Raw genomic sequence first — 15,923 nt, forward strand, 5'->3', positions numbered from 1 at the left:
TAGTCTTGCTGGGGTTATTTTTTAGATGGCACACCCTGAAGGAAGTGTGCACAGGTGTCAAGGAAAAAGACACTACAAAACCTTCAGACAGGGCACTTGGAGGCCAGCTCATGTTAATCCTGAGTTTTTTGTCTCACCAAGCAGGCTGTAGTCCTACAAAATAAGTGCCTGTTTTGTTATTGGACTGGTTGTGGCGCCTCTGTGCAGCTCTTTGTGATTGTTTCTTGTCTTATAAATAAGTCTGTGCAGTGGTACTCCAGAGAGACAATTAAGAGAAATACAGTCATTTAGATTCATTCAAGGCTGATGACAGTTTTCATCGACTCTATACTACTTTATATTTATTAAAAGTCAAAAGGAGCAAGGAAGGGGACCTTGTCTGCTTCATTTGTTTCCCTGTCATATATACACTACTACAGTGATGTTCTTATTAAACAGTGAGGTCAGCCTATGTAACAGTTATCCCTTTGAGCCAAAAGCTCAGGATTCAAATCCAGGCGTGTTTTCATGGGCGTTTTTCCACTCTTGGAACAAAAGAAGACGTCCAATATTCAGTAATAACAGCCACACTATAGCTGCTAGCACAGTAGCTCCACCCACCTGCTGTTCAGGTGTTCAGAGCAGCCAATCAGAAGGACGTTTGCATGAAGAGGAGCTAAAACAGTTTGTGTCAGGCGGTGGCCCTGTGTTAGCCTTACAGCTTACAGGTCACCTGCTTAACTTAGTGAGGTAAACCAGCACCGCAACTAACAACATTTAAAAACAATTTAATGAACTTAACTGCTTCATGTGCATCATGAACAGTGTTGGTCAAGTTACTTGAAAAAAGTAATTAATTACTTAGTTACTTAGTTACTTTTTAAAAACACGATTTACAACCTGAATAGGTGATAAAGCGATAGATCTTTCAGCCCAATTCTACTTTTTCTGCATAATCCATCATACAAAATGTAATCAAATGGAAACGTCTCTTTTTAAAACTTGTTTTATTAGTTTTAATCTTTTAACTTTATGCATCAAGCAAAAATTAAATTATATACCACATTCTCTGACTGGAAGAATTTTTTTTGACATTTAAACCTATTTTCTGCACATTCCAGCACATAAAATAAAATATGTTTTTGTGTTTACACTCACTCTTTCAAATAGATGCAAGTAAAACACAGCAGAAAATAAATAAAATCAAAGACTAGCGGTCCTGTTGCTCCATTTTCACCTGTATAGCAGGCGGATGTTTGCCCTGGTGCAGGTGTGCCGCAGCGGTCAGTGGAAGAATCTGCAAGATTCTCTGTGAATTTCCCACTCCGTGGTAGCATAGTCGGTGTTTGCTCGGGGTTTTATCGCTGTAAAAAGAAGTTTTCTTCCCACGCAGTGAACAGCGGACACTAATGTTTTTGTCACTTTTTACGGAATCAGACTCAAAGTAAGGTCAGTACTTCCACGCTTTAAACGCTGCACGCTCTTACTCTCTCCACACTCGACATATTATCCATTGTTGATCATTGTTGACACAGCTGTTGTCACGAACGTCGCACTCGCTTACGTCATTGTCATGAGACACTCTCGCAAAAAAAAATATCACGGTTTCAGTAACGCAGTAACGCAGCGTGCTTATGGGAAAGTAACAGTAATCTAATTACCGTTTTTGCAATAGTAATCCCTTACTTTACTCGTTACTTGAAAAACGTAATCGGATTACAGTAACGCGTTACTGCCCATCTCTGATCATGAAAGACTTTCCTGTTTCTCGTTCAGCACCTTGACCTTTATTCACACATAGCATGCCTATTAACTACGTGTTTACAACAAAATTCTCTTCAGAATAATCCAACCAACAGGAAAATTCATCCACACTTATCCTTAAACGCCTTTAAGAGAGCGCCATTATACAACACAACACTTAACCAAATAAACAGGTTTACTTTTCTATGACCCATTTCTCACTGAGAAGCTTTAACAGTGACAGATATGAACGTGTTTTTATCTGGCTGCGTGCCTCACAGCATGAAATACACAGCTGATATCTATCGCCTGCCTGGCTAAGAATCTACTTCCCATCCATCACACCCATAGCATCTGACTGGCCTCTTGCAACATACTGGCTTATGTGACAAAGTCAAACAGATTTTATAACTAGCATCAAAATTCACTGGCAAGATTTGGTCCTATTAGAAAACAACACATCATGTTAATTATGTTATAATTAACAAAATATTCCAGTCCTGAGCAGCAGCTAGAAAAACACCTTCTCCTGTTTGTGCAGTTCCACACTACATAACGTAACACTGGAGTCACTTACATTTGAGTTGCAAAGTCCTGGGTGGGGTCAAGAGGTGAGTAGTCAAATATCCTCTGAAGATTACCCACATACCTGGAGAGCAAAACATGAGTCACACTCTACAGAGGAGCATACGGGATGATGGACCCTCAGGAAAATTTACTGTAAAGTAACCATTTTAAATATTGCTCAAAATCTTACACTAAGATTTTTTTTTATGTCCTCAGTCAACTGACATGAATAAACATTTTAAAATTAATTTGAACAACACTTTAAACCAGGGGCGATTTTAGCCCATTTTTGGGGGTGCTTCAGCACCCCCAAAATGAATCAAAGCACCCCCAAAGATTTCTTACTTTTTTTGGACAATATTTGCTGTCTGTGTGACACACTGCTAAAAATATAAAAACCATACAGTACTTGGTTGAAACATAACATTTTAACAACAAAAGTATAGATAACACCCCCCCTCCCAAAATGGTTTGTTCCAGCTCGGCTCTCCCTTACTCTGGCTCTAGCTCTGTTGCTGCCAGAGCGGCAGCAGACGCAGCGGAGGGGAGGTGTAAGTGCCTGGCTTAAAACAGGACATATTAGCTGCATTTAACCTTCAGTTACTCTTTATATAGTTAGGTAGCAGTCAGGCCATGTTTCTTTTTAGCTGAAAAACATTACACCAGGTAACCTGCAGTGTTGAAAACATGTTTTCCGACAATGTTTGCTGCCCTACAATCCGTCCTACTCTGTAGTAAAATCAGCGACATTTGACCGTCCTGTTGCTCCCATTGAAATTTATATAGCATATTTAAAATCTAAAACTAAAAATTGTCCGTAGCCTACTGTTGTTACCACTGTCCTGTTTGAAATGGATACTAACTAGCTAACTGACTGGATGCCCATTAACCTTAAAACTACGGTTGTGTGTGTGTGTGTGTGTGTGTGTGTGTGTGTGTGTGTGTGTGTGTGTGTGTGTGTGTGTGTTTGTGTACAGAGAGACAGCCAGGTTCATAAGGGATATAAGGAAGTTTTTTCAAAAAAAGGAGCAACATTCAGGTAAAAGTGTAAAAACAAATGATCCATCAATAAAGGATAATGTTGGATCAGTGTTTCAATATTTATATCTTTTATTAGATGTTCATGTGGTTTGGTTATTTGCCTTTTGGTTGAAAGTACACTGAGAGAGGACTTTTTGTTAGTGATCTTAATAGTATTTTTTCATATTAATGTAATTTTTCATCTAATTGAATCCAATCTATTTGTGTATGATTGTCAGTCCAAAGAGGGAGAGAGGAAAGAGGGAACGTCAGGAGAAAGTACAAGGTCAGGAAGAAGCAGGTAAGAAAACAGACAGGGAACAGTGACAGGCAAAACAGAAACTATTAAACTGACAAAGAGAAAAAACCTGATTTTACTCACACAGTCAGGAAGTTGTGTCCTCCCTATATTAAAGCTGCTATACAGAAGCTGCAAAACAAACTGGGTTGAAACATTTTTGACCCTCTTTAACAACATTCCAACATTATCATTGATTGGGGAGATTAAAATTAATGATATATTTTTATGTGGTTCAGCCACAACTCTACTAAAACCTCAGCCAGTAATAGGTGGGCCAACTTTTGGACTGTCCAGTTGTCTGTATGACTGTCGCAGTACAGTATCAGAAAGTGCCAAACAGCCCTGGTGGAGTGAGGAGCTGTAAAGAGAAGCAGATGCTCTGTTTATATTCTAAAAGTGTTTTAAGCTTGTTTCAAAGATTCTGTACAGCAGCTTTAAATGTTTTCCAAAAGCACACATACACTTATCAGTGTTTCTCAAACTTTTTACAGTGTGTACCACCTGAGAAAAATGTCAAGCTCTCCCAAGTACCTCTATGAAAGCATGAAACTCATAAATCTTACAACACAAAATTAGTATTATTAAATTAGTAAAATTAGTATCTGCAGTAAAGATTTTTATTTGTAATAATTTATTCTGTTTTGGGAGTGTTTTTTATGTATCTGTATTATATTATACATACACATTAAAAGTGAATCTCTGTCCAAATGCACTCAGTTTACTTCTTACTCACTATGAGCATCATTCATTATTCTCCCCCAGTAATTAAGGTTAGGATATGTATTTTTTTTTATCCCAATCCATTCTTCTTTTGCAGCATTTAAATAACCTTGATCAGATTTGATGGTTTTGTTACAGACTTTTCAAAAAAAGTGTTTTGCCTTTCTTTCTCAAATGTGGGATTAAATTGTGTTAAAATGTACAAAACAGTGATGTCATGTTTTGAGACGAGGACCCAGGCACAGAGAGACTTGATGAATTTAAGAATCTTATGATTTAAGAAAGAAATTTGCAGACTTGCACAGAGATGGTAAATTATGATGACTGATAACGGAGATGAAGACAACAGACGATGAGGACAGGGAGGAACAGGGGTTTAAATGCACCAAGGAGACAGTCAGAGAGAACTCGGGACAACTGGAGACATTTAAGGATGCAGGGACTGACAGAGACAGGGAAGAAGTCTCATCGTGACGTGTAAAGTTTATCTTGCCTGGCTGGGCAGCTCTCTGGGTGCTCAGCACCCCCAAAGCTCTGATCCTAGAATCGCCCCTGCTTTAAACACTTGGACATGATCAAAAAAACAGCTTTGATTGTTGACAAAAACATAAAAACTGAAAAAGTATTTCAGATGGTTCTGTGGTAACAAGACTTTATTTTTATACTGGCTCTAAAGGAAAGCAGTCTTTCTGTGAGGTGAAACCAGTACAGACTAAATAACATCTGACATACGAGATATTACTCACATCCTTTGGAAGTCTGGGATGCTGAAGAGGACCTGCATTACCGTACTAAGGTAGCAGCTGTTTCCCAGATTTTTGATGCCTGTATAACCAGAGCCATACACCTCCTTCAGCTTCATGCCCGACTCTTGGATCACCTCCCACTCGCTGACCCGCGGCCGGGGTTTATTGTCTGTGTGGTGCCCGTTTTCTGTCTGAAGGGGAAAAAGGGAAGCTATATTAAAAACACCTTTTGGGAGAAACAGAGTCTTCATCTGGCTCTCAAAGCTGAATTTGACTGGAAAGTCTATTATGTTTTTTTAATTCAACCCCACATGAAAAACACCTGGTTAGACCAAAAACAGCGTTGGAGACAATCCAGGCAGGTCAATCCCAATCAGTCCTACACTTTTTGTTCATGCACTAAACTACAAAAACTCTGAGATAAAGTTCTTTTAATTGTGGATTGTTTTGATTGAAATATCCCCCAAAACCCCAGACTGATGTTTTTTTGGGACTGATACCTACTGGCACAATCTAAATACAGTGTTCATCAAATTTATTAGACCACCTGACATACAAACAAGAAAACATAAATATTTAGAGCTCTTTCAAAAACTTCAAATCAACTTTACTTTTTTTTTCCTTTGGAAAACAGTAAATTTGAAAATTCATTGATAACAATTTCAACATTAAAAATATGGTTTTAATTCAACAGTTCACTCATACAGATTAATATGGGAGAGGATTAGGGCCACTGGAGTCCTCTTCCATAGTATTAACCATTACAGAAACACTAATTATTACATTTAAATAGCAGTAATTTAGCTGACAGCTAAATTACTGCTATTTAAATGTAATAATCTAAACTAAATTAAATTTAAACAGAGGTTTATGACACAGCTGTCATAAACCTCTCAGTGCTGTGATGAATTTAACAGCTCTTCAAAATTTTCATTGTTTTACGTAAAAAAATGTAACAAATTTTTGTAAAAATCCAATGAAAATGTTCAGTGTGTAGATGCAGTTTAGTGTGGTGTGCATTTGTTATTGATTTGATACCTGACTGATTATTACCGATTACTTTGATGTATTTTAGATGTTTTAGGGTCAAAGCAGCCAACTTACTCTTTTCTGCATCTGTAGCATGTCTATTCCAAAATGTGACAGGTGCTCTGATACGTGCGGGTCCAACACGGCTTCTTCTTCCTCAAATGAATAGACGTCTGAAATTTAAAGAGCAGTAATCACTACAACAAGATTCACTGTTGGGATGGTAGCTTACTCGCTTTAGAAATGAACTACAGATGGATCAGATCTTGCTTTATATTTCCAGGAGTGACTGTGTGAGCTTCAGGAACAAAACTTTGACTGGACAGTCGGTAGGTGAAATTATTATTATAGCTACACGATGCTACACATTATGTCAAATTTTTTAAAAAGCCTAAAACGAAGCAAGTTTGGCTACATATTATTATGTTACAGGGTTTTAAACACTACCATAAATTTGATCTAAACTACAACTTTTCTGTAGTTTTCTTTGCATTAAAGACCAAAACAAATTTAAAGGAAGGATCACTGACAATGTGAAATAAATGAAATTCTGGATTTGTGGCATGGCTCTCGTAATGATATCAAGAGTCCCAGACCTGCTCCATCTGGGGTGATGGTGTCCAGTTTGACAGCCAGAGGGTAGTTGGTCTCTCTGTAGTGCTCCAGCGCATGGCCGTTACCACCGCTCCCATCAAAGAACCACTTCCCACAGAGCACTGCTCCGTCTGTCAGGTTCAGCCACAGGTTCTCTCTCATCTCACACTTCTGACACTTCCAGCCACTACAGACAACAAAACACAGACTCGTGTTGTTGATGTGCCGTTTTTAAATCAGTCATGCCAAGTCTCACTTTTGACTGCAAAATGTCTGTGAAGCTTCTCAGTCACCCAGGTCATCGCCAGTGTTGGGACTAACGCGTTATTAAGTAACGCGTTACAGTAACTACGTTATTATTGTGGTAACGAGCACGGTAACTAGTTATTATGCCAAAACCAGGAACGCAAGCGTTACTCGTTACTGGGATTTAGATAGGCTCGTTACTCGTTACTTGCCGTGTGGTGGATATCGCGGAGCTTCCACAGATTCAATAACATTAGCAAGTGGTGGAGGCCAGCAGGTGGATGAAGGAAAAGGAGGCAAGAGGAGAGACCCAAGCGGCCGCCGGTCCGCGTGTCAGGTGAACTGAACTTCAGGTAAGAAGTTATGACCTGCAGTCTATCTGGGTCAGATATAAACCAAGTTTAGGTGGAGTTTATTTTCGGTATGCTGACATTTTCGTACTGCGTGCTAGCTAGCATGACGGAGTTTCTATACAGCTGGGTGGGTGCTATGTTACTGATGTTGAACTTTATTTTATTCATACGGTTAATTATTAGAGTTGCCAAACGTGCCCTAAAAAACAGAATCGTCTCATATTCAGAGAAAATATTACGCGTTTCGTACTGAGGTGAAAAGGAACACAGTTTGTCCCGGACTTCAGCTACAATGAAAAAGACACAAAGCTGAAGCTGCACAGCTGCCTCTTCTTCTCTCATTCTCTCCTGTTTCTACTTCAATCATGAAACTGATCAATGATCAGCTGATCGGCTTTTCTGTCGTGTTTATTTATCGCCCACTTTGCGCCAGAAAGAGGAAACCAGCGGATGTCGCGCTAAACAACAGCAGCACGTTTAAGCTTGATCAGCTGTTGTTAGAATTTATTTAATATTAATTTCTAGTATCAGCTGATGTTTGCTGGAGCCACAGCTGTAAAGCTGCTGGTCATGATATCGGTTTGGTTATCTGGTGAGAGGGAAACATGCAGATGAAACCAGGAGATGTCCTTACTGAATCATCAGAGCTGAACAGGTGATGTAGAAACAGGTTTACCTTTTAGGTGACATGAATGAGTTGAAGTTATGAACTGTTTCTGAGAGACAAATAACACCAGGATCCTTTTCTATGTAGCTGACAGCTGGTAACTGTGCAGGGGCGGGTCTAGCAAAGTGATGCCAGGGGGCCAGGTAGGGCATTAACAGGGAAAGGGGGGCACAAAGACATACTTTTCATTCTTATTCTCATTTAAAATGTCTCGCTTTTATTAAATAATTATCTGAGTCTTACAACAAACGATTGATAGATTGATACATATATACCATCAGAACAGTGTACATCACTGTCACAACAGTGTTTGTTTTCATTCAGAGGCTTTATGATTTTTCCTATAATGGTGGGCCGGTCTCTAGTCAAAATGCCCGGGCCAATGTTTTTGTCCCAGTCCAGCTCTGTATGCAGCTCATCTGCAGTCTGGTGTTACCTACATCTTCCTATTCAGAAGGCAGAATTTCTGAGTTCTGAGTACAATCAAAAGCACCACGACTGCAGTTTTTGTGTTGGATGTAAAAAGCAGGCTAGAATCATGGTGGCGGTCAACGACGGTCCAGGCGTGGGATTTCTCTCGTGGAAATGTGCACATTATTTTTTCCTTTCTATTGGTAGGTGGCACAGTGCACTTGTGGCAAGTAAGCAAGCTAGAAGACTGGCAGTCTGGCTGGGTATCCAGTTACAGAAGCAACACATTAACAAGAGAATTCTGAGTAAAACCAAAGTTACTTTCCCTAGTAACTAGTTACTTTGAAAGTAACGAGTAACTTGAAGTAACTGAGTTACTTTTGATGGAAGTAACTAGTAATGTAACTAAGTTACTAATTTAAAGTAACTTACCCAACACTGGTCATTGCAGTCTAAGGAGCTCGGATAGAAAAGCGCCTGGACTTCTTTAAGCTGCTTGAAGACGTTTCACCTCTTATCTAAGGTCAAATCAGTCAATCTGGGACTCTCCACCATGTGACCCTAGAACTGAAGAAGCTTCTCGAATGAGAGGTGAAACGTCTTCAAGCAGCTTAAAGAAGTCCAGGCGCTTTTCTATCCGAGCTCCTTAGACTTTTACTGCAACATTGCATTTTCCTCAACAACAGGGGTGAAAGTCGTCTGATTTACAGCTTCTCTCCCGTTCTTTAGTTATCAAAGCAGCAGAGACAAAGACTAAAAATACAAGACTTTCCTTATATAGAATCATTAAAAACATAGAAGTTTACATTAATGCCCCATTCAGACATGTATACTAAAGTACACAGCAAAGACTTTAATAGGTGGAAACCAGAGATTACTTTGATCAATTAGGTATCCGCCAAATGTGAAATATGGTTCACATTTTGTTTTGTTTTGGTTTCTTTTGCCTTCTCTAATGAGGTTGTGTTTTTTGTAGTGTTTGTGTGCCATCATTCTGTTTGTAAACACAATAACCTGAATAAATTGGACTTCTATCCAGAGACGTCTTCAAAGTCAACTTAATGACTTCGTGGTCAAAAACGGACAAAAACCAGTCTCATAACTTCGAAACCAGAATTCTGTGGTGTGGTGATTATTGTTGACATACACAAAGTACATGTCACATTTGACCTCTGACCTCTTCAAAGTCAATACATTGATCTGAAGGTCAAAGTGATAATAGTGCTATATAGAGCTGTTGTTTCTTACTGCCGTTATTTGTATTGACAGCATACAGGGAATAACACAGACTTCACTCCGACCTTGGTGGGATCCTGACCCCGTTATCCAGCTGTCTGAGGCTTCTGGCATGTCGAGACACCTGGATCTCTTCCTCCCAGGACTCAGGCTCCTGTTTCTTGTAAGCTGATGGTGCATTGAGTACTGCATCACAGGCGATAGTCACCTGGACGTCACCAGAGTCAGCAGTCAGTATTTTATTTCAGCAATTATTTTCTTACAACTGAACATAAAAGCTCAGAACCACAGAAAAGAGCCAAAGAAGTCATGCAAGATTTGTGCTTAAAGAAAGTGTGTGCCACGTCACATGACTGATTCAACACAGAAAGAATTAAGAAAATTCCAGCAGCAAAACACACCTGCTCTTTTATGTACAATTAAATATTTTCCACCTCGGGAACATGAAATCAGACATGCATTAAATAATAAAACAGACATCGAGGTCGTGCCAAAGCCAAGCTCTAAAAGCCAAACTAACTAATAAATGTGCGAAAAGTCTCTTCTGTGCTCCATGCAAGCAATAAAAACAGAAAACAAGGCACATACAGGTGCACCTCATGGTTCCCCAAAATGTTTGCAAAGGTACAAAAAGCAAAGGTGTATAAAGGTGTACATCTCACACGTCACCCACCAATCCTCTAGAATGAAGTTCATTTTTGAATTTTCACAGATGTTTTTTAACCTTGAATGTAAAAATGATTGAGACCAAATGGTGGCTCTACAAGACAGACGGGGTGACCAACCTGCCACTCAGGGAACCATCAGCGTGCACTGTAACGGTAACACCGACTCACTGACCAGTGCGGGCAACTCCTCAATATTTGGTAAGGGGATCTCGAAGTGGTCTGGAAAAATGACGAGCTTGGCCTCATCCTCATATTCATAGTCCTCCCCGTTAAAATCGCGGTTCAGCTCTAAATCTTTTAGGGAGGAAGCAAACAGTCAGCTGACTAAAGACACCACTGCCACTGAGTTTGTTCTCAAGTATCTTTACTTGATGTTCTCTTCTGCTTGAATTTGAGATGATGATTTGTTCCTTTAGTCAGTGGCGGATTTCTAAGGAGAGGGCTTTTCTTTAATCACCCTCCATACAGAGCATTTGTTTTCTAGCCTAAACGTGCATAATGACTCAGTGGGAAACAGGATCAGAGGTTATCCCTGACAATGCTGTTATGCCTACTGATTGCAGGTGACGTCAGCAGCTAGCGCCTTAATTAGATCACTGGACAAATGTGGGGATTATGGCGGATATGTAGATAACCGCTGTCACATCAAAGATCTTAAATGGATAACAGGAAGAACTGCTCCAAAGAAGGAGTCCTCAGGAAGAGGCAGGTAATGGCTGGAGGGCTGATCTAATCTACCCTTCATGGAGTGGAAGGAATTCCTCCATCAGGAAGGAGGCAGAGACACCTGGTCCTCTGGGCGCAGCGTCATAACTGCAGTGGAAGTGTGTCAGCAGCCTAGACGGGAGGTTGACAGGTGGTGGCAGCTGAGAGGCCGGCGACTCTCCCCCTCCGCACCCCCAAAGAGGCAGAGGTGAAGGGGAGCGGGCCAGGATTTGATTTAGAACAGTTACCAACCACATATACAAATAAATGAGCTATATTTAGAGAACAAGATGAAGCAGAGGAAGAAGAGGAGGGGACACATCATGAGGAATATCTGACGCTTTGGGTAAAGGCTGGCAAGAGGGGCGGCTGGAGGGTCACGACAGAGTAGCAGCCTCTTTGCAGAAAGAGATGCGTTTCTGATCACATGACCACATGAACATTAAACCACCAGATCCAAAACAGTAAATTACTTCTGGAGCTGCACTTTTGCAAAACACCAGTCAAGTAGATTTATTGTTCAGGTATGATTTAGTGCTTTAATCCTGCCTTTAACCTCTGCTGGAGTATAAACGGTTCATTACTCATTTTCCTGCTTATGCTACAAAATCAGTAAACGTGATCACCGTTACTCTGGTACATCTAAGGTCTGACGATAGGTCTTGTGGTTAGGAAAGGAGCATTTAGTGAGTTTCTTGTACCAGTGAGGTAAAGCCCTAACATTACCCACCTTTATCCTGTTGCACGTGTAGTATGGCTCTTATACGTCAACGCACATTTTACCAGTGTCATAAGTTCCTTAACAATTTTTCCACAAAATAACCATCTCACTAACTCACATCTCACTTTGATATTTTGAGACCTTTTAGCTGAAAACATTTCGTGTTTCCTATCTCTCTGAATGCCAGGCTGTAAACTCTACTTGCACCACTGCCTCGGTCTTACCTAGAAACACTTTTCCATTTCTTCTCCTGGGGATGGTGCCGCCTCCAGCAGCTCCTGTGGCTTTCTATAGGAAACATCACATTAAAACACCTTTCAGCACCCTGCACAGACATCCAAAATTAATTGAAAAAACATGTTTTTATGCCGTACTAAAGCCCATCCAGATAGTTGTCATTTTGTTAGAAATAGATGCTGGACGTTCCAGGTGCCGGGTGAGGTTACAAGGCAAGTGGAAAACCCCGACCACGGCAGGGTCAAAATACAGGATGATTAATAAAGTGCTTCAGTACGACAGATACCGTTTACAGTCCGTGTAACATCATGTGCGGGCCTGTCTTTGCCTGTAGTGTGTGTCATGGTCTTTTTCTGTCTCTGCTGCAATTCTCGTCTCATCATTGAATGTCGTCCAGTGCGATAAAAAAGGCAGCATGAACACAAAAACGAAGGATAGTAATATTAACATATTTTAGCTTTGACACACAGTTATTGAATGGCTTAGAACTGTGAATCTGCAGAATCATGAGTTGGCAGCACAACTCCACAGCGCCACCAACTGGTTTTTCTTTCAGTTTGATCAGGTTGGCCTGAATGAGTCTCTCTCGGTGGGTAAACAGGGCAGAAAGACGGAGAATGCTGACACACTTGAGACCGAGTGGACCCATGGGAAAAAAACCAGCAGACACAGGAGCCTGCAGAATGTGAGCAGCTGCCTGTGGACAGATCCAGGCATTGAAATAGCAGCTCTCTACAAAGCAGAGCTGAAGCCAATTAGAGGCAGTGAAAAAACAGCAGCAGCAGCAGCAGCTCTGATCTTTGTTGGTCACCATCAAGTTTTCACAAAAAAGACAAAAGTGAAGCATGTTTTGGTTCAGATGGTCAGATACTTTTGCAAAGACTGTTTCCTTAAATTACTCAACAGCTAAGTCAGCAGCTCTCTGGCTCAGTCTCAACAAACGCGTAATGTTACAGTCTTTGGACAAAATATCATTCATTATAATAAAACTCCACAGTAATAAATTCTGTTGTGATATAAATGGGTTCAGTCACTTCACTTTTGCAATGCTCCTCATACTAATCATCATACTAATCACTAATCATACTAATATTGTGGCTTTCCAATTGAAAAATTGTTTTTACTCATGTTTTACTGAAGCACGTCTCTCATTGGTCCAGTCTTAAAAACATCACAGCATGATGTGGGTTTTTAACGGCGTGTTCAGCAAACTAAGAAAAATAGATTTTAATCTCTTTATTACAAGTGGTCCATTAAAGAAATTCCTCAATTTTCCACATAATTAGTAGCAAATTACCAAGTCCGCTCTTGGAATTTTCCAAACACACAAAAACTACAAAAACCTTCAGTGAGAAAAGTTAGAGGTGAGAAACAGGCCTGAAAACCTTAAGTGTTACCCACAAACAATTTGATGGCAGCAACATGTCTCAAAAACCGCAAAAGGCTGGAACAGTACGCATTTCAAAAGGAAACAGCTGCAGCAACATTTTTGAAATCAATAAGCTTAACTGCTAACACGTCAGTAAAAAGAAAATAGCGTCTCAGAGAGTCAGAGTTTCTCAGAAGTAAAGATCAGCAGAGATTCACCAATCAGCACAAGACTGCAGGTCCAAATTGTGAAAAACATTTCACAACAATGTTCCTCATACATAATATAATCCAAGGATTTAGAGAACCTGGAGAAATCTTGGGCCCTGCATTACAAACAGGCATGCTTGTGTCCTGACAATTGCTGCATGGCTCAGGAATACTTTCTGTGAACAAACAACGCCATCCACAAACATAGGTTAAAGTCAGAGACGCTGCCGTCATCTCCGGGCAAACGCACATTTAAAATGGACAACGTGGAAACTGTTCTGTGCTCAGACGAATCTAAACTCTTTTTGTAACACATGGACATCCTGTGCACTCCAGAAGAGAAGGAACACCTGCTTAGTTTAAAACCTGGCATCTCCGATGGTGTAGGAGTGCACTGATGCCTACGGACCTGGCAGCTCGGACATCTGCAAAGGCACCATCGGTACTAAAGGTATATGCTCCCATTCAGATGGTGTCTCTTTCAGGGAAAGCCTTGCAGATTTCAGCAAGACGATGCTAACTTGCATCTATTATACTGCATCAGCATGCCTCTGTGGGAGGAGAACCTGTGTCCTGAACTGGCCTACCTGCCTGCAGTCCAGTTTCACCAACTGAAAACACTTATTGAAATGAACAATATGACAGAGCAGACGCAGGACTGTGGAGCAACTGGAATGCTGCATCAGACAGGAACGGGACGACGTTCCTCTCCCAAAACTCAAGCACCTGGCCTCCTCGGTTTCCAGACACTAACATTTTTTCATACACATTGTCTCAGTTTAAACATCTGGGATAAAATGCTTTTACAACTTGACATGTTGTGATTAATTTTGTGGGTAAGAAGTCTGGATTTAATTTGGTCTTATGTGTTAACAATCATCATTTAAATATATGAATAAATATTCCACACATCACTGGTTTTACTCAGGAGTTGTTTTTTTAGCTTTTCTGTTCGACTCTGTTCAATTCTATTAAATATCTATTAACTGAATTACCTTTATGTGTTACGGATTCAAACGTGCTCTATAGAAACAAAGATTATTTCTATGCTCTGAATTCTACTTTAATCTGTATTTACAATCAACACCCGATAAACTACACAGAGCAGGTGGAAGACGTACCTCTTTGACGTGCCGTTTGAGGTGCATGTAAACGCTCTGTCCTGTTTTGCGATAATGTCGCTCCACATGTTCTCGACCAAAGCCCAGGAATGTGTTCATACACACATACAGGCCTCCCTCAGACTCCTGCGGAGCAAAACAAACAGTAACAATGAGAAAGCACAACTGGCACGCTATGAGCACATTTGAAATATTTCTTACCGTGGGAACAATTTCAGGATCTTCTATTTTGCCCAATTTGCCAAACTCATCACCGTAATATCAAACACAAAGATGTGATTCTGACACTTTCCAAAGTCTTTCTCGCTCAAAGAATTATTATTTGCACCAAAAACTTTCCACCTTTCAGCATTTGTGCTGCTGACAAGCATTAGTTTGAATACAAATGCCTCCTCTGACAGGTCATTTAATTCAAGGAAAGTAACTGATTATTCTCTCATATTAGGCTTCATACGAGCAACATGATACAACAATTTTATGCTGTTGTTTCTGAAACTGAAAAGCGTCCCATTACAGGCAGACTCATTTCATTAACAACATGTCTGAGCTCTTAGGAGAATGATTTTTACCTTTAGCAACAGCCCGTAAGCTCAGACTGACTTGTGTCATGTCTTTTAGAGAAGAACGTGATTCTTTGGTCATCTTGTTATTATCAAAAAAAGTCCACGTGAATGGTGACAGACACCTAAACATGCTTTCAAATCTACAATAACATCAACCTTTTCCTTTCTTTGACAGTTCACTTCACATGGGAACACAAAACACTTGGAAAATATACCTTCAACGCTAACCTAAATCTGCGACCAGGCCAGGCCTAATAAACCTCCCCGTGATAAACCTTTAAGTGGCCCAGAGTGACATATGAGCCTCAACAGTGCAAGGGTAAAAATAACCCAGTCCTCAGGCCAACATGATGAACTCCAGACAGCTGAGTCACCTTTAAAAACGGTTTCAGTCGAGAAAGCGAGATTTCACTGGGGCAAAGAAATTTTATATCTGTCACAGGTAGGAAGGGTACCTGTGACAGATATAAAAAATGCAGGGTTCAGTCCACGTACAGGAAGGACTGAACTCTGCATCATCAGCGCATAAAACCCCTTAAAGGTTCAAGTAAAGTAAAACAGCCGCCGTGTTCATGATGGCACTGCTGTCCTATTCACAGAAGAAAAGTAAAATGACAAAAATAAAGCAGAATAAGCATTTTAAAATATATACAGAAAAAGCTGAGAGCAATAGCAGAAGCATCAAATATTTCACTTTTTGACTCGTTATAGTCACAGT

At 40.3% G+C, this 15,923-nt stretch overlaps 1 protein-coding gene across 4 annotated transcripts in view; it reads right to left on the reverse strand.

Annotated features, from left to right (window-relative positions):
• Positions 1-15,923, reverse strand: part of usp13 (ubiquitin specific peptidase 13) — a 39,036-nt gene that overhangs the window by 21,947 nt on the left and 1,166 nt on the right. For all 4 annotated transcript variants that reach the window (XM_039607262.1, XM_039607261.1, XM_039607260.1 and 1 more), the window contains 8 exons: positions 14,643-14,768; positions 11,931-11,994; positions 10,453-10,574; positions 9,678-9,820; positions 6,702-6,886; positions 6,181-6,278; positions 5,077-5,267; positions 2,300-2,371 (listed from right to left, as the gene is read on the reverse strand). In XM_039607262.1, coding sequence (XP_039463196.1) covers positions 2,300-2,371; positions 5,077-5,267; positions 6,181-6,278; positions 6,702-6,886; positions 9,678-9,820; positions 10,453-10,574; positions 11,931-11,994; positions 14,643-14,768 — 1,001 coding nt within the window. The remainder of the gene's footprint in view (positions 1-2,299; positions 2,372-5,076; positions 5,268-6,180; positions 6,279-6,701; positions 6,887-9,677; positions 9,821-10,452; positions 10,575-11,930; positions 11,995-14,642; positions 14,769-15,923) is intronic.

Source organism: Oreochromis aureus, linkage group 23 (assembly GCF_013358895.1).
Source record: "Oreochromis aureus strain Israel breed Guangdong linkage group 23, ZZ_aureus, whole genome shotgun sequence".
NCBI classification, from domain to species: Eukaryota; Metazoa; Chordata; class Actinopteri; order Cichliformes; family Cichlidae; genus Oreochromis; species Oreochromis aureus.